The sequence below is a fragment of the Prorops nasuta genome, unplaced genomic scaffold (genome assembly GCF_024137725.1).
Source record: "Prorops nasuta isolate Cenicafe-Biocafe unplaced genomic scaffold, Cenicafe_Pnas_1.2 PNAS00005, whole genome shotgun sequence".
NCBI classification, from domain to species: domain Eukaryota; kingdom Metazoa; phylum Arthropoda; class Insecta; order Hymenoptera; family Bethylidae; genus Prorops; species Prorops nasuta.
In genome coordinates this window covers 4,014,038-4,035,196 of record NW_027116802.1, presented here as the reverse complement: position 1 = coordinate 4,035,196, position 21,159 = coordinate 4,014,038, and the positions used below count along the sequence as shown (strand labels likewise).

The following is a 21,159-nucleotide window of genomic DNA, read 5'->3' as shown; positions in this document are numbered from 1 at the left end:
CCAAACATTATATTTAAGTACAATAAATTAAGTGAAGTGTCTAGATTCTTCAAATTTAATAGAGCAATAGCTTACCTATCATCCTCACATTGATAGAATCAATTAGACAGCAGAATAAGCATACTTCAGCGTATTTGAAAATATCTAGAGAAATATTGGTATATGTTGAAAACTAGAAGAAGAAGGAACAATCAAGGCAAATAAATGTCACACAAGATGTGAAAGAATGTGACAGATCAATAAGAAATTTGAAGAGTCTCTATGCAATTTGTCTCGCATTGAATAATACAAATAATTGAAGCAAATAGTTATGACTTGCACATTTCAAATAGTTGCAATTTAATTAGTTTAAAGGATAGATTCTATGAGAATATCTAATTACTATGTATGTATAGAATTTGGATAAGGAAGAAAGAGAACGAGTATTTTAATTGAACTAGCTTTAATTTATAGTAATAGGAATCAACACATTATTATATATAATTATTAATTTATAATAGAATTTCTTTGTGTATATACACCAAATGCTTTCACAATCACTATTATAACATAATTAAACCATAATTATTGAAATAACTGGTCCACACAGAAATGCTTCATAAATTAGTCCTTTTTTATTCATTGGTCTATATATATTTCTTTGCTGTAATTTAAACTCATCAGAAACAGCATTTAACCTGTAACAGAAATAAAAAAACCACAAAGTATATTTTCTTAATAATTTATAATTACTTTAACATTTCCTATTAACTAATACTCATCTGATATTTTTTCTTTATATATTTATTAAAATCCTTTCTTTCTTTCTTCTTATTTGTTTTTTAAAAATATTTATGTTTCTGTATTTCTTCAAAATACAGGTTAATTTAGCTTTTGACAGCTCTTTTGCGTCAAAGGGATAGCCGATCAAAAATTTGACGGTGTCCACTAGAATTCCCTAGATAACCCCTTGCCTCTCTTATCCCTACTGCCCCTCGCCTGACGCAAGATTATTGAGCAATAGTGTATAATTATACTACACTTGGCAACGCTGATCTCACTCAACCATCTCAACTCCTCTATACATATGTACTATCTTATAGCAAAAATTTAAAGACAAAAGCAGACGAAACGCGACATCGACAAATATGGAGATGACGTTTTGGACTTAGTAAAAGCATTATCCAAAAAGCATATTATTTATGTTGGAAATGTAGGGATGTCGAAAAATGGAATGGAAAATAATGCAAATATGGTGCATATATATAATATTATTTATCAAGTATAAAAGGGAAGAGATCGGATGCAATTTTCAGCCTATAAAGAGGAAAAAGCATCAGATAAGTATCGGGAGCAGCAAGTCAGAAGAAAGATTAATTTAACAAAGCAAAATATTTTTTAATCTTTCTTTTGATTTACTGCTCCCGATACTTATCTGATGCTTTTTCCTCTTTATAGGCTGAAAATTACATCCGATCTCTTCCTTTTTATACTTGATAAATAATATTATATATATGCACCATATTTGCATTATTTTCCATTCCATTTTTCAACATCCCTACCTTTCCAACATAAATAATATGCTTTCTGGATAATACTTTTACTACGTCCAAAACGTCATCTTCATATTTATCGATGTCGCGTTTCGTCTGCTGTTGTCTTTAAATTTTTGCTATAAGATAGTATAGGGAAGCAGAAACTATACCTGTACATGATTCAGTTTTGAACAGTGTATGTATGTACACTTCGGCCCAATAATCCTGTCCCAGGCAAGGGGAAGCGGAAATCAGAGGGGCGAGGGGATATCTAGGGAGTTTCTCCGTAGCTGTCAAATGGCGCGGTTAACCTTCGTTTTTGTATCATAGACAAAACTAATTTTTTCGGAAAAGTATTACGGCAAAAAGAAGGAAGGATTTTAATAAATAACAGAAGAAAATATATATCAGATGAGTATTAATTAATAAGAAAACATAAAAATTGTTGTACATTTTTAAGGAAATATACTTTGTGGTTATTTCATTTTTGTTACAGGTGAAATCCTGTTTCTAATGAGTTACAATTAAGGAAAGGAATACTTATATAACAATAAACGAAGAAGCATTTATATACGAATCATTTTTGTGTGGCCCAGTCATTTCAATAACTATTACGTAATGTTATCATAGTGAATATGTAAACGATTGGTGTATATACAACAAAGTCTTATTGTAAATTAATAATGATGTACGATAATGTTTTGATTCCTGTTATTATAAATTAAAGCTAGTTCAATTAAAATATTTTTATTTCATCCCTTTCCAAATTGTATACATAGTAATTACATATTCTCATAGTAATCATATATTCTTTATATTGCTAACAAAATTACAACTACTTTATGTTTGTAGAGGATAGATGTTTGTTGCAATGATTTTTATTATTTAACGTGAGACAAGTTAAATAGCGTTTCTGCAAATGTTGTATTGATCTTCCACATCCTTTTACATCTTACGTGATATTTATTTGCCTCATTAGTTCTTCCTAGTTTTTGACATATATCAATATTTCTTTACTATTTTTAAATAAACTTAGATATATCCTTTCTATTGACTAATTGATTCTATAAATGTTAAGATGATTGGTAAACGATTGTTCTATTAGTGGTTTTATTCACTTGCAACTGTTCAGTAATATCTACTGAACTTATTCCTCGATTCCACAGACTGATAACATTTCCTTTTTTCATTATCATTTTACTATTATTTGGCATTTTGCAATTAATTTTATAAAGAACCACTTATAAAACTGTTTAAGCTGTATCAGTCATAAAACAAAAGAAAGCAAATAATGTATCAGCCAAAGAACAAAGGAAAGCAACTACTGTTTTTATCTGCTAAACAAATGAAAACAAATACGTGTTTGTTTTCCTTTGTTTTATGGCTGATACAGCTTAAACAGTTTTATAAGTGGTTCTTTATAAAATAAATTGCAAAATGCCAAATAATAGTGATTTGTACATAAAAAAAGGAGAGGCTATTGGTCTGTGGAAGGGAGGAATGAGTTCAGTAGATATTGCTGAACAATTGCAATTGAGTAAAAGAACTATTAATCGATGGATTAAAAAATACAGTGAAGAAGGATATGCAGGACTAAAAGATGAAAGGATAAATAATAAAAGGCCGCGGATCACAACAGAAGAACAAAATAGGCAGATTGTTCGTGTAATGGATGAAGATCCTTTCCAGCCTTCCTGCAGTGTATTGAGCAAATTGGACTTTCGTGCTTCAAAAATGACTGTGCGCAGAAGACTCCATGAAGCTGGCATACATTGTCATCATGCTGCTCACAAAATTAAGCTATCTGAGTATCACAGGCAGCAGAGAATTGGATTTGCGTTACAGTATCTGACTGTGGAAGAAGAATTCTGGGATGACGTCATCTGGAGTGATGAAAAAGTATTTCAATCCTCCGAAGATGGGAGATTACACGTTTGGCGTCCAGATGCAGATAGGTATAATGACAAATATGTCTTGCCTACAAATAGGAGCAACAGGATTAGTGTTGCATTCTGGGGCTGGATATCAAAGCATGGTGTAGGTGAATTGGTTGCTATTGACACTAAAATGAATTCGGTGACTTACACTAGCCTTTTAGAGAACTGCATGCTGCCAAGCGTCCGAAGAAGATATCCCATCGAACAGGCTCCATTAATAAAATTCGTTCAGGATAATTCAAGTGTGCACACATCGAACATGACCAGACAATGGTTTGATAGGCATCCTGACGTCCTTAAAATTAATTGGCCAGCCAGATCTCCAGATCTCAATGTCATAGAGAACATTTGGGGAATCATCGTGAAACGTTGGAGGCCTGAAGAAGAAAGGACAAAAGAAGCATTAAGGAGCCATGTAAAAAGAATGTGGCAAGAGCTAATTGATCAACCAGAGATATGCAGAAATCTTGTAAACTCTGTCCCAGGCCGTTTACACGAATTAGTAGCAGCAAATGGTTATGCACTGAGGTATTAATAATACTTACAGTTTTCTAACTTGCAGATCAAATGGCTGTACGGTGCAGGGGGTTTTAGTGGGTATACTTGGGGGTGGCGGCTTGGTTGAGACTGTCTTTTTTAAGACAATCAAAAAACCACTCCCCCCAGGGAAGTCTTGACCTTGAATGGGGTCTTTCCACATAATCCTGGCCTACAAAGACCAGGATATGCGTAACAGCATTTCCTCATGCACCTAAATCTAAAAAAACAAAAAAAAAAAATTCAATGTGTTATATGTATAGCAGTAGACAAAATAAATATAAAATATATATAAAATACATTACTTTATATTGTCATTAATTCATAATTGCCAAGTTCATTTTTAAGTTGACAGGTAACCTTAAACATTTCCATTGCTGTAGATGAATTAATATATATTGGGATGACTGTGCAACACCAGTAAGTGCGAGCGGTAGCCTACTTCTTTCCGATCCAGTTGAAAAAGAGATATTTATTTGCCACAATCAGACTTTTATCGAAAAGAGGAATTCATCTGTAATCAAATTAAAAAAACCACAAAGTATATTTTCTTAGCAATTTACAATTTAACGTGTTTTATTAATTAATACTTATCTGATCCTTTTCCTTCCTTTAATTATTAAAGTTCTTAATTCTTTTGCTGATCTTTGAGCAATTAGTTACAGTTCTGCTGACGTAAATAAGAACAGTTCTAAAATTTAACGGTGCTGACAAGAATTCACTAGATATCCCCTCGCCCCTCTGATTTCCTCTTCCCCTTGCCTGGGACAGGATTATTGGGCCGAAGTGTACATACATCTCACCTCACGACTCACGACGCCTCACGTCACCTCACGTACTCTGTCTGCTGTCAGCAGGTCAGCACTCAGCAGTCGTTGTCGGTTCTCGGTGTCACTCGGTTTGGATTAATTAGCCAAGAAAAATGGATGATGAATTATTTTCGCAACGAAAAAGGGGTAGACCACCTAAAAGAAGCAGAGGTCGTCCAAAAAAATCGATAGCAATTAATTCTGATACTGAATATTTACCGTCATTACCTTACTCTACATCAGATGATAAATGGAACTGTGATACCAATGTCGATAATCATTTAGAAAATAACACATCAACAGGTGAAAGTAATAATAAGCATGGTAAAACAACATTGTTGATTAGAGCCAATGAGAAATATAATGATGCCATGGTTAAACATACAAATTTAGAAAGACTTGGAAATGATATAAGTAGGGATGATACAAAAAATCCAATATCTCAGAGCAATCAAATGGTAAAATGTTGTAGATGTAATGAAAATGTTTTAAAATTTCAGTGGGCTTCTCATAATTTACATCGTCACAATAACATGGGTTGGCGTGAACATGATACACCTATAGATTTGGAAAATGATTTACAATTATTGCGAAAAATATTAGCAGTTACGATAAAAAAAAAAAGAGGTAAATTAAATTGTGAGCAGTGTAATGATGTAAAACGTAGTGTTAATGGATTTTTATCACACTTACAATTTTGTGGAAAGTCAGAAGAAGAGCAAAAAGCTCTGTTAATGACTTGTCCTGTTTGCAAAGCCATTATGAAACCATCATCTATAAGCTTCCACGAAAGATTCCATAGGCAAATGGAACAAAAGAAACTGCTACAAGAGTCATCAGATTCTCAAGAGGGAAAATCAAAACGGAAGGCAGCAGAAAGAGCTGTATCTAAAATTCAAGAATTTACAGAACAGGTTGCTGATGATCCATTAACTAAAAGAGCAAAAATGAATAATATGAGCTTTAGAAATTTGATTAGTTTTCCTAAATATGTAAGAAGAATTCCTGGAATCATTAAAAAACAATGGAATGATAATTTAGTGTCTGTGGGTAAAGCAAAATGCAGAACAGCCACTTGTACTTTTATATCCAGTTCATACAAAGATATTTGCGAGCACTATGCTAAATGTGGATTTGCTGCTCAATCCGATTATAGATGTAAGATTTGTAAATTTTCTACTTTACTAGAAAAGGAGATATATGATCATATTGAGGAGATACATGCTAATGATGCAGATGGAAAATCATCTGATAGAGAAGATTATGTTGTAGGAGAGAGTGAAGATGAAGATGAATTAAATGCTAAAAAATATAGGATATTAAAATCATTGTCACATTCACTAGATAGAAGTAAAACTTTGAATACATTTGAATTTTTACCTCAACGCTACAAAATGAATTGGGACAAGACTTACAATCCTGTTTTAAAATGGACATTGGAATTTGAATTGAAAAATTACAAATTGCAGTTATTTGAAAAATTTAGCCCTAATAATTTTGTACCAATACAAACTAATGATTACAAGAAATATTTACCAAAACTTGAAGTATCAATGGTAACGAAAAGTGTAAATGCATATAAATCTGAAGGAATAGACAATTCCAAAATAGAGTGGAAAGTGTTTAAAATATTTGAAAGTGGATTTGATAATGATATACCAATGTTCTTTGCTGGTGGTCCAGTATGGGCTTTAGCATGGTTACCAATACCAGCCCCATCTATGCAAAATAATTGTAATCAATTTTTAGCAGTTAGCTGTCATCCAGACCCAGATAATAACTATGCTGTGGGAAAAGCGTACTCAGGTAATAATCTAATACAAATATGGAATGTAGGTTCTTTGAATCTTAATACTCAATTACCAAGTTCACTTCCCTCATTAGCATATTGCATCGCACATGATAATGGTACTGTCTGGTGTTTAGAATGGTGCCCATCTGGATGCTATGAAACCAAAGAACTGAATTACTTAGTAAAAGATAAAGTTACAAGGATGGGACTGCTAGCTGCAGCATGCTCCGATAGTTCTGTTCAAATATATTCATTGCCTTTCCCTCAAGAGTTAAAATTGAAACGTACAAACCAGAGTAGTAAAAAAGAATATCCAATATACAAAACAGATCCTCTTATAACGTTAGTTGTATGTACTGAAATGTATGATAATAATAAACAGAACTGGCAATGTACAAAATTGTCATGGTCTAAAGAACATAGTCACAATATACTAGCTGCTGGTTTCTCAAATGGTTACATAGCCTTATGGGATTTAGCAACCGAATCACCACTTTTAAATGAAAAACGACAAAATACAATATTCATGATACCTTATAAACATTTTTATGCACATGCACATGCAATTTCTATGTTGACAATAATTCCACATAGTAAAAATCGATTTATAGCATCAGGTAGTATTGATCGTTTATACAAAGTTTGGGATGTGGAAGATATTAATATTCCCCAGGAATGTGTTAAAAAGGGAATAATATCTAATGGAGAATGGATGACCCATTGGTCTTGCGCCATGATTTCTTTTGATGATGCTTTAGGATGGAAGCATACAAATTCTTATTTAATTCCTGTACGGGAACACGGATTCAAATTGTGCCCAATATTACCTACAAATTCTTCAGTTTATGGTGTTGCAGTTTCTGATCATACTAATGCTGTTGCCCAAGGAACTTTGGCTGGTGATATTATTACTATTTTTCCTCAGCAATTACTTTACTATCGCGATATCGAAAAAGTAATACCGAAAAACAGACGAATCAATTCTTTTGTTAAAATAATAGATTTTAAAGAAGAAATGTCTGAAAACTCTAAACTGAATAAAAAAGATACAAAATTGTCTAAGGAATATCATTATATGCCAGAGACATATGAGGGATGCAAGCGTCGATTTGGAATTATTTTTTGTGATAATTTAACGGTAAATTAGACTTTTATTTTTTATTGGATGTAATTTATTTGTTTCCAGTTATCTAATCTTAAGCTTTTTGTATTGCAGACGGAAAAAGAGGAGACTGCAAAAGAATCAAAATCGAAATGGTATCCATTTGAATTACCATTATCTAAGATTGAACAATATCCATTTGCTTCTGTTAATAGAGTATGACATTTAGTTGTATGTTATAATAGTTATAAATTATAGCTATTCATATTAAAAACTTTTGTTCTAGGTAACATGGAACCCAAATACAGTAAGCTGTTTATGGATGGCAGCTGGGTATCAAAATGGATTAGTTAGACTGTTAAATTTTAAATTTATGAATATGAACAATGAAATAGACAAACTTTTTCCGAAGCATGTGGAGGCTATGTTAAATGCAAACAAAGATAGTATAGAGACCAATTATGCAATGGCATAAGAAATCAGATTTGTACAAATTTGTTATTTTATCTTTATACAATGTTAATCAATTATCTCATTATATTATATATTACAAAATTTATAATTTAAGTTAGATTTTTATTGCTTAAATTATTATTACCGACTTATTTTTTAATAAACATGTAATTACTTGCATGAGAAAAAGAGAACTTTTAGTACAAAATACCGTATGTAGTAGAAAAACTTTAAATTTGAATGAAAACTACTATTATTTGTAGAAAAGTTTATAGAAATTAAAATTGTATCAGTTAGCAAATAAGATGAGATTTTCGTTGTTCAAACCCTAAATTCTAATGATGCATTTTCTCGGGTGCGTGTCTACATTTTTGCATCAGTTGTAACTGAATCATGAATCGAATTCAACCGAGTCTCGTTGCGATTCGAGAACTACACTATTTATCATATCATAATATCCCTACCTACATGCTGCCAGTTCGATACGAAGAATTCATATCGGGTCAGTAGCATGTACATATGTACTACATTGTTGTAGTTCACGAATCAAGAGCGGTTCGGTTGCAAGTGGAAAAGTGCCCTCAGGGCGGGTAAAACCAACTCCTTAAGAATGCTATATTCTATGTGGTCTATAATATAGCATAAAATTAGTTTAATATCAATAGTATTTTTACGGCAAGTTTCTCTATCTATTGGTAAAATGTATCCGTTTAATAAAAATTACAAATTGTAGTAAATTCTATTTAATTGCAAGCTTTACCGAACGGATAAATTTAATAAGCCGTTTACCAATAGGTGGATAGCTGACCCTTATAAACGCTCTTCCACTCAACTTGATGCTCCAATACTTTGGTTTACGTAATTTATATTGTTGTGCTTAATAGGAATTCGAATTATCGCGGCATTACAGAACGAGAACTAATTTAAAATAGCGTTTTTATTGTCGGACGTATTTTAACATTATAGGAGGGTTTAGGAAATGACACAAAATTATCTACAAAAGCATATTGGAACATTTTTGAAAAAACTAGGCAAAATAAATTTGTCTCATAATTTAATTGAGATATAAAAATTATTAATAAATTTAAACATTTCCTAACGTACTTTTGTTATAATATCGTTGCGCTTATAAAGAGCTCAATGAATTGATTATCTGCCAAGAAATAATGATACTATGCTCAAAATCAAGAAATTTCGAATTTTGGTAACGAAATGCTGCTTGCTTGCACGTAAAATGAGCATCACATTTTTTTTTCAACAGATTATGTTGTAAGTAGTAAAAATTTAATCTGCTGCTTACATAGTAACGGATCTACGTTGGACGATTCCCAAGAAAGCTTTCAGTTTTTATTAATTAGCGTTATCAGTTGAAAGTTGTAGCAAGATCTAGTCCTTAGTATAGTATGCCTATTGTCTGTCGCGCAATCCCAGTTTGTTAAATTTTTTACTCAAAATCTGCATGATTTATTTACAATATGCAAGCGTATATCTGTTTTCTTTAAATAAAGGATTAAAACCTTTATCACTAACATCGTAATCTGTTTAAAAATACGTAAAGGACCAGTAGAAATGTAATGTTCACTTTATTACATGCAGGCGAGCAGCGTCTCGTCGGTCTCGTCACCGCAATTCATGATGTGTTGATTTCCAAAGTATACAGCATCATTATTTCTTGGCGGATTTTTAATTGATTAAACTCTTTAAAAACGCAAAGAGATTATCTATCCAATTGCGTTGGAAAATGTTTAAATTTATTTACAGTTTATATAATATATATTACAACTTAATTATTTAAACAATGTTTTTTTTAGTTTCTCAAGAATTTTCCGACGTACTTCTGTAGATAATCTCTTGCCGTTTTTTCAAAATACTTTTACGGTTTTAAAATTCGTCCAGAAATAATACATTGGAATTAAGACGGGACTCATAAAGAAGACTTAAGTTTAAGCTTAAAGCCCGTAAAATCTATAGTCTGTGTTACACATCTTATGAGTTTCAAAATGATCTTAAGCTTAAGTTTCGTTTGTAAATCCTGACCTTAGCCCCGTAGCATTAAACGGAACTATATACGCTTAGCGCTGTCTTCGTTAACATCAAGTTGTCTCACTTTAACTTTCAATAAAATGCTTTAGCTTGGTTTTCGCTCTAAGTGTTCAGCTGAAATTTGAACTTATTAACTCCATTTAATGGTAAGGGTCTTATAGCTCATGACAATTATCGATATCCTTAACGGGAAGGCGTATATTGTTATTACGAAGCAATTACACCTGGTGTTTAAGTTCTCACAGACAACGTTATTTAAAACTTTCGTTGTTTTATACAAAAGATACATACTTCTCAGAAAATTCGAAAAGCCATTGCCGATAGTAAAATCGGTCTTCAAATAACATTGTCTTTTGATAACTAAGATTTCAGGTGGGCCACTCTGTAATTTAGGTAAAAGCTTTCTAGTTAAGGATCAAGAATAACTCCTACGTATCACATTTGTGTTTTGCATTTAAAAGAGCAACTTTTGCCAACTCTACCCTACAAATCCAGAAAAGTAATGGTAAGCCTGTTCAGACGATCACAGAAATGTGGTTAAAGCTCTTCAGCCTTAATGTTTTTTAATATATATGTGTGTACAAATAAAAGGTCCTAACTTATGGGGCCTTAAAACCGGGGTATCCTACTCCCCAAAACCTGTTACTATATGTACTTGGGAAATATGGTGGGGACTGAAATACTTCCTACAAGCTTACTCTCCAAGTAGTGCAGCCCCCCACCGACCGCACTATCGCACCAGCATCGTCATTTTCGTCATGATCGGCAGACGGCATCATGTATCAGTCATAAAAAAAACTGAGACTTGAAACACAGTTGAGCACAGTCTTCAAACAAGAAGAGTGCTTTTGGCTTACACGAGAGATAGACGACGCTATCGCCGGCGGAAGCGTTGATAAAAACACGAGACAGGCTTGTCTAAAATTGTATTTTAAGGATTATTAATCAAGTTTATTATATATATGTGAGTAGACATTATATTTTATAACTGATCATTATTATTTTATGAACCCCAAAGACGGATAAAAAATATTTGTGTCAATCTAGAATACAATAATTTTCATATTTTAATTTAAAGCATTACGTACGAATAAAATAAACTACACCAATATATATTCGTGTGGTTGTTAAAACTGGTGTTTTATGATTTTCACCAAGACATCCTCCAAATCTACTCCACAAATAAATAACAAAATTTTTCTAAAACCTGAGCGCTGAGAAAAAATCCTAAAGTGCGCCCCGTGTCGCTTATATTTTTCCATTTAAACAACATAGGGTTTTGACGGACTGTGGAAATGAACTTTGGGTTTTCCGTAATTTTTACTTTAAAATTGTTTTTATCATAATGGACTGTCAAGTAAAAGTGCTAGTATTTGCAGAAATTTTGAACGAATTTTCCGTTGCATATATAAAGAATGGCACATCAGTGAAATCGTCCTTTAAACCGATTTTTTGTTGATTTCAGTAATAACTATAATCTTTATACATATATATAAAAGAAAATTCGCTAAAAATGTCTGCAAATACTAAAATCTGTACTTGACAGTCTAATATGGTTTAACAAATTTAAAGGAAACGATTATGCGGAAAATCTCGGAAATTAATTTCCATATAGTCTGTCAAGATTCTAATATGTTATTTAAATAAGGAAATAGTAAGCGGCTCGAGTGGCACTTTAGGCATTTCTTCTCAGCACTGAGGTTTCAGGGATATTTTTGGTTATTTATTTGGAGTAGATTTGGAGGGCGCCTCGGTCGAAATGAAAATAACACCCTTTTTAATAACCACCTTAATTCACATTTAACATCATGGTCCGTCGCTCTCTGGTGAGCGTTTTTGAACACTCATAAATATGCAGAATTCTACAACAGAATTTATAAACGGTTTTTATTTTTCCTTTCATAGGTTTTTGTATGCTGAATATTGGCCAAGCGTGTGTAATATGTTTATAAGCATATAATAAAAATGTGGTACTCATTTTTTAAGTTAACGAGAAGTATGCGATATTTTCGTCTGAATGTGAAACAAAAAATTACTGTCTCACAAATATATATATTTAAATCAATAATATATGATTGCCATGTTTTTATAAATTAATATTTATATGCATATTATACTTGCCTTTTTCGTATATTTCGTTTCAAAAAAGACGAAAATATTTATATTTCAGTTTTTACATTACGAGAGACATACATCAGGTATACGAGTGTTTTAAAAATTCTCACTACACAGATCGACGGATCATGAGTTAGTCACGAATAGCAAATTAGAAACTGTTAGATTTCCTATTTGAATTTTTAGTGTTGTTTACGAAATGAAGGTTAAGGTTTATATTATATTATTACATAACACGATCTTTCTTTTTGATAGCAGTGTGACTTTTTTACATTATCATGGGCTTGAATCCAATGAAGTGGAAGACTAGAAATGTTTTGTATACGATTCTAGGAGTTTTCGGATTTTATATGTTTTTCATTCACAAGAGAACCCACAAAGTTCTATTCGAAGCAGTAATACAAAATTCGAATCCTAAACACGTTTGGGAGTATGTTGCTGATTTTAGTAATGTGAAAAAATTGAATCCAACCATGTATGTATTATATGTAATATGTATAGTGAATGTAGATACTATTAGCGCTGTCTATCGTTAACTATTATTGTAAGATTTTAAGTATATTTTTCGTATACGTATACAACTATATATATTCTCAATTCAATATCGTTGAATTAGTGTGCATGGTCCCACATGTCCCTTAGCATGCCTCTTAAGATGAAACCATAATATAGCTGTTTGATACAATTTTGAAAGTGCTAAAAATATGTATAAATTAACTTTGTCCAAATACGATGGATGAGCAGATATCCCAACTAACAGAAATTTTTAGACACCCTATAATGGTAAAAATTAAGATAATACACAATCGTTTATATGATATCAGCATTTAACGAATACACTGTGTTATAATAGAAATAGTTAAAATTAAACTATTAATATTTTAGAGAAGATTTTGATATTATCGCTGAAAGCGGTAATTACGATCATTGGAAATATTCTGTAAAATATACAGAGCACTTAAGTCATTTACCAATTATTCGAAATACTGCACATGGCCATTATGCAGTTAGAGAGGATAATAAAGGATATGTAATTAGTTCCAAACACCGTACGTGCTTTTATTCGGGCCTGAGTTGCTGTAAGTATAATATTATTATTAATGTGAAATACAAAGTAAAATCTGAATCTCTTATTAACGGAGTTCCTTATCGACATTACAGAACGAATTTTGAAAACACCCATAATAGCATAAATTACTAAGATTGGTATTCTAAGGCATTTCTCCCTTCAACCCACACAATGTCAAGTACTACAATATGTGTATATTAAATAAACAATAGTATTGGAACTTTTGTCGAGCTGGAGAAACGTATTAGAATTCGATCATTGAAAAGCCGACTTTTTAGTCAAGTGTGCTTTTAAGGGCTTTTTATACGATCACAGAAATTTTTCAAAGCTATTTGACATATTAAAAGTTACTAGACTCTGATCGCATCACACAGAAATTTGTATATATATACATTAAAAAATATTTTGAATGTGTATGTACGAGAGCTTTCTGTAATCGTTTAAATTATTATATTAGGTCCTTAAAAACGTGTCTGTATTATGGTGTTACTTAACGACCGATTTCAAACTTATTATAGTATTTTAATGACGTCGCGAACTGTGCTGTCTAAAAAAATAGTCAGATTTTTTAAAAAGAAAAAATGTTAAAATAAATGCGTTTCAATAATATAACTTTTTTTTGTTTATTTAAGAATCTGGCCATTTTACTGGAAAGAGTAATTTGCGATATCACTAAAATGCTATAATTACTATATTGAAATCGATCGTCAAATAACATCTTAATGTTCACACTCGTTTTCGGTTTTCGCTTTTTAATGTCAATATAAGCGAATCCCGTTAATAACAATTTAATGAATAGATATATGTCTACAAGCATTGTATTTCTTTCCATTTAGATATTAAAATTCATTATACTCTGTCCTATTTATCTTTTTTTACTTTTAGTGGACTCAGTTTCTCAATTCCGATTCGATAAGGATGGAGTCTCAGATACAAAATGCATAGAAACTGTGCAATACGAGTGCCCAATTGCATTTTCATTTTTGTGTTATAAAGAAATTATGTATCAACGAAAAGAGATCATGAATAGACTTAAATTAGAATTCTCCTTTGCGAAGGATCAAACTACGTAATATTTTCTATATTACCATGGTATTTTTCTAAAAGTGTTAAAATAGTTGACTTCGTGTTACTTGATTAAAGCTCTTAAGCATTATATATTTCGATTAACAAGAAGGCGGATGACATTTGTTATAGAGCGGCTCACTTAAAATCTTAGTTATCAAAAAACAATGTTATTTGAAGACCGATTTTACTTTCAGCAACGGATTTCAAATACTCAGATGTATATATATATATATATATATATATATATATCTTCTGGGATAAAACAACGAAACTTTTTAATCGCATTTGTCTATGAAAACTGAGGCACCAGATGAAATTGCTCTCTAATGTTATTATACGCCTTCCCGTTATTTTAAATAATACGATCATTTGAATGGTAAAAAGTGCTAGTCGAGTAACTTACAAATCCTATGTTTCACCATTAGAAAAAAACCATGTATAATCTTTTATCATTTTAATAAAGCGCATTACAAATTTCACTTGTATAATTATTTTCTTTATTACTCTAAAATACATTTTTAAAATGGATATTTTGATATTTGAACAGTTACCCCCGTATTCTTAGGACGGAATCGATGTACCCCACTTTAAACTTAAGCTCATGCTTAGGACATAGGACCGTAAAAATTCTACAGTCTATGTTAAATATCTTATAGGTTTCATCTCTCAAGGTAGCGGCATTATTTTTATCAGGCTGGAATCCATAAGTTAAAACTTATATTAGGTTCAATTCAACCGAGTATGTTTAAGCCCAAGTCTGACTTAAATATAGTTCGCCCGTTATATGAACTATATGTATATACCACTACTTTAAGGGCCAGTTTTTTCATTTATTCGTAAACGTTTTGGTACAGGTTGAAATTGAATAAACTTTAGATTATAAATTTTACTAATAGGGGTAGAAAAACTGACCTTTTAGGGTCAATTTATGTGACTGTGTTTAAGTTCAAACAGAATAATCGACGTAACACAATTAAAGGTGGTTCAAAAATTACTATAGTTTGCGTTACGTTAACTATACCGTTTAAGAAAAAATGAATCGAGTCTATAAATATATAGAATTTTCTCTATCAAACGAGAGAGATTATCTATCGAATAAGTATTAGAAAAATTAATTTTAAGCGGAAATAAAACAGTTCCGGTTAACTTCAATGATAATTTTATTTTTTAGTTAATAATATGCAAAAACTACCGACTATCAAATATTTATGCATATATATATATATATATATATATATACGTAGGATAACTATCCTGTAAGATCATATCAAACGATTGTCAAACGAAATCAAGAAAAGGCCAGGCCGATTGAAAATTACAAAGTTAAGGATCCGTCAGCCAACTTCTCGGAGGTAAATTCCGGCTATAGTTTTTACACATGCACACCTCTTATAGGGGCAATAGGGGTTCTATAAGTGTGTACTGGCCGTAGACCGTAGTAGTGTGTACATATGTATGTATGTATGATGTGTGTGTGCCGTCTCCACTCAGCTGTTTCGCCTTTCGGCTATGTACAAAAGTAGTCAAAGTACAGCTTGAAGCGTCTCGTTTCTAGCAAGTCAAAGTAGTCAAACTCTAAACTCTCGTATGTTTTGTTAAGTGTCTAACCTCGAGCAGTCATATTTGTTTTTTATCTTAAAATATAAATGGTAGGATACAGATTTGATAAGTTAATAAAGAAATGAAATAAAAGAAACCACCATGGTTTTAAATGACTGTCCAGATTCAGAAACCATTGGCTGTGGTTTTAGTGTTTTTAAAGAAATAGATGAGGTCACAGAGCTTATAAAAGAATTGAAAAAGCATGACTTGCCATCAAATATGATTGAAAGAAATCGAGATCGATTTAATTTCATTCTTTCACAATATCAGGATCAGCGTCAGCTCCTTGATCCATATCTTAATAAAATCTTAGAACCCATGATATCATTTATAAAAGACCCTAGTGCATCGGATCAAATGAAACATAATGCCTTTAAATATTTGTACATTATCATGTCTGTCAAAACATATAAAAATATTGTCACATATCTACCTCATGAGGTTGGGGATCTTGTACCAGTTTTAAAAATGTTAGAGGCTCAAGATCCTAATAATGCAGATACATGGGAAACTCGATATGTGCTTCTCATTTGGTTATCAATCATTTCTAAAATTCCATTTCCATTATCACGACTAGAAACAGCTACAGATATCAATCCAGAAAATACTATCTTAGTAAGGTAATTTAAAGTTCTATATATTGTTTTTATTTTCAAATTAATAATTGTAGGTTAACCTTTAGTATTTGTATTTACAGGATTTTAAAAGTATGCAAGCTTTACTGCCTTTCTGTTGGGGCCTGCTCAATTGCGGCAGTTTTTCTTATTACAAATTTTTTAACAAGATCTGATGTTAAAAAACTATATTTGGAAGAAATGATTATGTGGTGCTTAGAGGTATTGAATTAGAGACATTTAACCACTACATGGCATATTATTTCAATAAAACATAGGTAGCGTACTTGGGCCATTGCAGAGTCTGACAACAGTAAATCATTGCTAAAGACAAAATACTAATTGAACTAAATGATCTTCAAAATCCAAAGTTCGGCATGCAATAATTTCTTAAATCAAAATTTAATTTTAAATACTTGCAAAAATAACAAAAGAAAAGATATTGTGAATGATATTACTAAAAACCAAATTAATGTTTGGGTCATTTTAATCTCCATGTGCCATGTAATGTTTAAACTATTTTATTTGTATAATAATACAATCAAATAATTTTGAATTATATGCTACAGTGTATGGAAAAGTCTGATGATTTATCAAAGCATAGGCCTTTAGCTGTAATAGCCTCTATACTAAAGCATAATACCCGTGAGGATGTTAAGCCATATGCTTTAATGATCCTTGAAAAATTACTAAAAATGGAATTAAGGGAGAGGCCAGCAGATCTCATCAGAAAATATGGGATAAAAACTGTACAACGTATTGGTAATGAAATTACTTATTAATTAAATTTTTATATTTTATGTATTGAAGATAATAACAAAGTTCTGTCTACCTAGGTTATATTCTGTTAGGGAAAAAATTAGCTTCGTGGCGTTACCAAAGAATGTGTAGACCTATTTGTTTAATGCCAAACAACAACTCAACAAATATTACAGAAAATAGAACTCGGATGGATAAAATAGATGATAATTTTATAAATGATTCAGATGACCAGGAAATACCTCCATCTATAGAAGATGTTATAGAAGAACTTATAAATGGCTTGCGTGACAAAGCTATTCCTGTTAGGTAAAATATTTCTTGTATCAGTTGCTTTTCATGATAAAAAAAAATTTTGTTCTTAGATATTCTGCAGCAAAAGGAATTGGTAGGATAACAGCAAGGCTACCAATGGATTATGCTGATGACGTAGTAGGATTTGTTTTAAATTTATTCACTAGCCGTGAGTCAGATTGTGCATGGCATGGAGGTTGCCTAGCCTTAGCAGAATTAGGTAATATATATTCAATTTATTAGGTAAATATAAAAACGTAGTTTCTTTATTATTTCTTATAAATGGTTTAGGCAAACGTGGATTGCTTTTACCACACCGTTTAGATGACGTGATTCCTGTTGTACTACAGGCTCTTGTTTTTGACGAGCCTCGAGCTTATGGGGCTATAGGATATTTAATTCGTGACGCTGCGTGTTATATTTGTTGGTCATTTCCAAGAGCGTATGATCCACACATCTTTCTACCGTACGTTAAAGATATTGCTGCCGCTTTACTGGTGGTAACGTGTTTCGATAGGGAGGTAAGTCTTTCATATTATAGAATAATGTTAAGGAGACTTATAACAATATTAAATATAATTTTAAAAAATAATTTTTTACAGATAAATTGTAGAAGGGCGGCTTCTGCTGCATTCCAAGAAAACGTCGGAAGACAGGGCAATTTTCCACACGGCATTGATATTCTGACGGTAGCGGATTATTTTGAAGTAGGAGTTCGTACTCACGCATACCTTAAGATAAGGTATATTTTATAAATTTTCCAAAATGTTATATCGACGACTTATATTAATATCTGTTTTATTAGTGTACACATTGCTCAATATGAAGAATATAAAAAACCTTTAATAGATCACCTTTTAAATAAAAAAGTTGGATACTGGGATACTGCAATTAGAGAACTTTCTGTAAAGGTAAATTTTGTGTGATTCAGCACTAGGCTACTCTCTTTACTTTAATGATTTAAATATGTTAATTTTTTAGGCATTATATAATTTAACACCAGCTGCTCCAGAATATATGAAAACTATTGTTTTACCAAATTTATTAAGTATGTTTAACTCGATTGATTTGAATGTTAGACATGGTGCAGTATTGGCTGTTGCAGAAATTATAGATGCATTGTACAATTATTATAATATTAGGATCGAAAATATAATTGGTAAATTAACGTTAAAGATGATATAATGATTAATTATTGATCGAGATTAAATTTTTTAGGCGATTCTGCGATAGATATTATTCGAAATACCGTTAGAACTTTCAGGATTAGAGGACAATTCAAAGGCCTTGGTGGAGAATTAATGAAACAAGCATGTGCTGTTCTGATTAAAAAATGCTCTACTATACATTTTCCTATTCATTCTTCAGATGTAATTGGTAAAATGTTAGGCTTTCTTAAACTAAAATTAAAAAGTTCATTATTATATAATTTTATATATTTTGCATAGATGACTGGCAGAACTTGTTAGAGGAGTGCTTAAATCATGAAGTAGCAGTTATCAAACAAAAAGCAGCTGAAGCACACACCAGTTTCTTCACAGAATATTATATAAGTATGGATGACGGTAAACGTAATATTGTAATAAATCGATATTTGGAAAATCTTCAATCTCCTAACCAGGTTACGCGAATAGGTTTTGCACAAGCGATCGGTAAAGGACAATATTAAATGGATAAATTGAAATATAAAAATAATTTATTAATGAATCTTAATTATTGTTATAATTAGGTCATTTTCCTTTGTTCATTGTAAAAGACAGAACAAAAGACATATTTAAAGTATTGATTAAGTGCACGCGTGTATCAGAAGAAACGCTGAAATGGGCAGAAAGCAGAAAGGAAGCATTGCATTCTTTAACAATGCTTTGCCAAACTTTGGGTGTCAAAGAAGTCAGTTCATGGGAAAAATATGTGCACGATCTGTATGATTGTTACCTGTTATCATTAAAAGAATATACCGTTGATAGTCGTGGTGATATTGGATCATGGGTTCGAGAAGCAGCTATGATAGCTTTAAGCGTGCTTACAAACTTAGTTTCTGAAGCTAAACTATTTTACATTCTTAATGAAACTTTAATGGTGCATATCATTGGTGGAATCGCACAGCAAGCAGTGGAAAGGATAGATGGTATTCGTGCACAAGCTGGAGCCATCTTTGGTGATCTTATACACTGGTAAATTTGTTAAAACAAACGTTTATTAAATGTATAATCTCAATTCATTATTTTCTATTAGAGGGTATTGACAACTTTGTTTTTTTTTTGTTATATAGTGATCCTCCGCTCTCAAATATCCCGTACCATAATGAACTAAAAATTATATTTCCTTTAAACGAATGTAAAGATAATATAAAGTGGAGGGATGAATCAGCTACATTTCCACGATTTATTAAAATGTTAGCGTTTCCACCATATACTACCAATCTTTTAAAAGGAATTATATTTAGCGTGGGCGGTTTAAGCGAATCTCTGGTTTGTATTATTTTATAGAAAAATTGTATATGTGAAATTATGGTATATAATTATATTTATATATTATTATTACAGGTAAAACATTCGAGTTTTTCTTTATTCTCATATTTAAAAGAAATCGATGATAGTGGATTGAAAGATCTGTGCAGTAAAATCTTAGATATATTCGGAGAGAGCCATAAAAATGAAAGAATGATAACATCTATTTTAGCATTTATGGATCGTTTATTAAGTTCGGGATGTATCCAAACAGTTCTGGATGATCCAAGCAATTGTATACCAGAACGTATTTTGATATTATTGAAGAAAGAAATTAAATCTACGAATAGCACAAAGCTTCTTTTAAGTAGTATCAATGTTTTTTGTCAATTGCTACAGGTTTGTAATAAAGTTTATTTTATCAATTTATCTTTTAAATAGTTTTCAAATTGCACATATATTGATTTTACCATTTTATAGGTCAATGGCCAAATAAGTAAAAAAGCTTTTTGTCAGCTTAGCATATTCTTGTGCCATCGATACAAATGTTTGCGAAACACGACAGCAACCAAGACGTATGAAAGTTTAATTTTATATGGGGAAGAAATGGATATAGAAGAAGAAGACTTGACGCAAATTCTTAATATATTAAATGACACTGATTGGGAGCAATCGATCGAAGACTTGCGACCAGTACGAAATGTCCTTTGTGAATTGATGAAAGTGCCTGCACCAGTTTTACAAGCAAAAGCTGGAAATTAAGAGATTGCTTTACATATATTAATAACATTAATACTGTTTGATAAATAATTCATATTTCGCTTTTATACTTTGAAGTTTACTTATCGACGAGAAGACGAACACGCTCTTTTGCAATACAATGCAGCATTGTTTCTATTATATAATTTGATTATTTTTATAATTATGCCATTCCACAAGTAAATGACTTAAAACCTTCAAACAAGTAATGGTCAATAATAGCCAGGGACTTGTAATCAAAT

At 31.5% G+C, this 21,159-nt stretch overlaps 3 protein-coding genes across 9 annotated transcripts; all 3 read left to right on the top strand.

The window, feature by feature from the left end:
* The first annotated feature begins 1,555 nt into the window (after window positions 1–1,555).
* On the top strand, window positions 1,556–8,449 carry LOC136773585 (general transcription factor 3C polypeptide 2). 6 transcript variants are annotated; one of them, XM_066727362.1, is made up of 5 exons: window positions 1,556–1,710; window positions 4,846–6,603; window positions 6,724–7,727; window positions 7,806–7,907; window positions 7,978–8,449. In XM_066727362.1, the coding sequence occupies exons 2-5, from the start codon at window positions 4,911–4,913 to the stop codon at window positions 8,164–8,166; spliced, it is 2,988 nt and encodes a 995-aa protein (XP_066583459.1). In that variant the 5' UTR covers window positions 1,556–1,710; window positions 4,846–4,910; the 3' UTR covers window positions 8,167–8,449. The 6 variants fall into 6 exon arrangements, with proteins under 6 accessions (XP_066583459.1, XP_066583458.1, XP_066583455.1 ...); XM_066727361.1 differs by having other exon boundaries at window positions 6,682–7,727; XM_066727358.1 differs by having other exon boundaries at window positions 4,846–7,727; window positions 7,978–8,447.
* Window positions 8,450–9,295: 846 nt separating this feature from the next.
* Window positions 9,296–14,967, top strand: LOC136773586 (uncharacterized). 2 transcript variants are annotated; one of them, XM_066727365.1, is made up of 4 exons: window positions 9,296–11,151; window positions 12,561–12,777; window positions 13,188–13,381; window positions 14,257–14,967. In XM_066727365.1, exons 2-4 carry the CDS (start codon window positions 12,581–12,583, stop codon window positions 14,442–14,444), a joined length of 579 nt encoding a protein of 192 aa, XP_066583462.1. In that variant the 5' UTR covers window positions 9,296–11,151; window positions 12,561–12,580; the 3' UTR covers window positions 14,445–14,967. The 2 variants fall into 2 exon arrangements, with proteins under 2 accessions (XP_066583462.1, XP_066583461.1); XM_066727364.1 differs by having other exon boundaries at window positions 12,558–12,777.
* A 1,000-nt stretch (window positions 14,968–15,967) lies between these two features.
* On the top strand, window positions 15,968–21,102 carry TBCD (tubulin folding cofactor D). Its single transcript, XM_066727048.1, has 15 exons — window positions 15,968–16,661; window positions 16,739–16,877; window positions 17,225–17,417; window positions 17,492–17,723; window positions 17,780–17,928; window positions 18,000–18,229; window positions 18,311–18,450; window positions 18,514–18,619; window positions 18,690–18,867; window positions 18,927–19,085; window positions 19,157–19,360; window positions 19,438–19,882; window positions 19,981–20,179; window positions 20,255–20,557; window positions 20,639–21,102. The coding sequence occupies exons 1-15, from the start codon at window positions 16,141–16,143 to the stop codon at window positions 20,918–20,920; spliced, it is 3,480 nt and encodes a 1,159-aa protein (XP_066583145.1). The 5' UTR covers window positions 15,968–16,140; the 3' UTR covers window positions 20,921–21,102.
* Window positions 21,103–21,159: the final 57 nt, after the last annotated feature.

Excerpts from the sequence above, each read along its gene's own strand:
- LOC136773585 (XM_066727358.1), top strand. The coding sequence starts at position 4,911 with ATGGATGATGAATTATTTTCGCAACGAAAAAGGGGTAGACCACCTAAA. Across the intron at positions 7,728-7,805 it reads TTTTTTGTGATAATTTAACG|ACGGAAAAAGAGGAGACTGC; the intron begins GTAAATTAGACT and ends TTTGTATTGCAG. Across the intron at positions 7,908-7,977 it reads CATTTGCTTCTGTTAATAGA|GTAACATGGAACCCAAATAC; the intron begins GTATGACATTTA and ends CTTTTGTTCTAG.
- LOC136773586 (XM_066727365.1), top strand. The coding sequence starts at position 12,581 with ATGGGCTTGAATCCAATGAAGTGGAAGACTAGAAATGTTTTGTATACG. Across the intron at positions 12,778-13,187 it reads AAAAAATTGAATCCAACCAT|AGAAGATTTTGATATTATCG; the intron begins GTATGTATTATA and ends TTAATATTTTAG. Across the intron at positions 13,382-14,256 it reads TTATTCGGGCCTGAGTTGCT|TGGACTCAGTTTCTCAATTC; the intron begins GTAAGTATAATA and ends TTTTACTTTTAG.
- TBCD (XM_066727048.1), top strand. The coding sequence starts at position 16,141 with ATGGTTTTAAATGACTGTCCAGATTCAGAAACCATTGGCTGTGGTTTT. Across the intron at positions 17,929-17,999 it reads CCTAGCCTTAGCAGAATTAG|GCAAACGTGGATTGCTTTTA; the intron begins GTAATATATATT and ends TAAATGGTTTAG. Across the intron at positions 19,883-19,980 it reads TTTGGTGATCTTATACACTG|TGATCCTCCGCTCTCAAATA; the intron begins GTAAATTTGTTA and ends TTTGTTATATAG.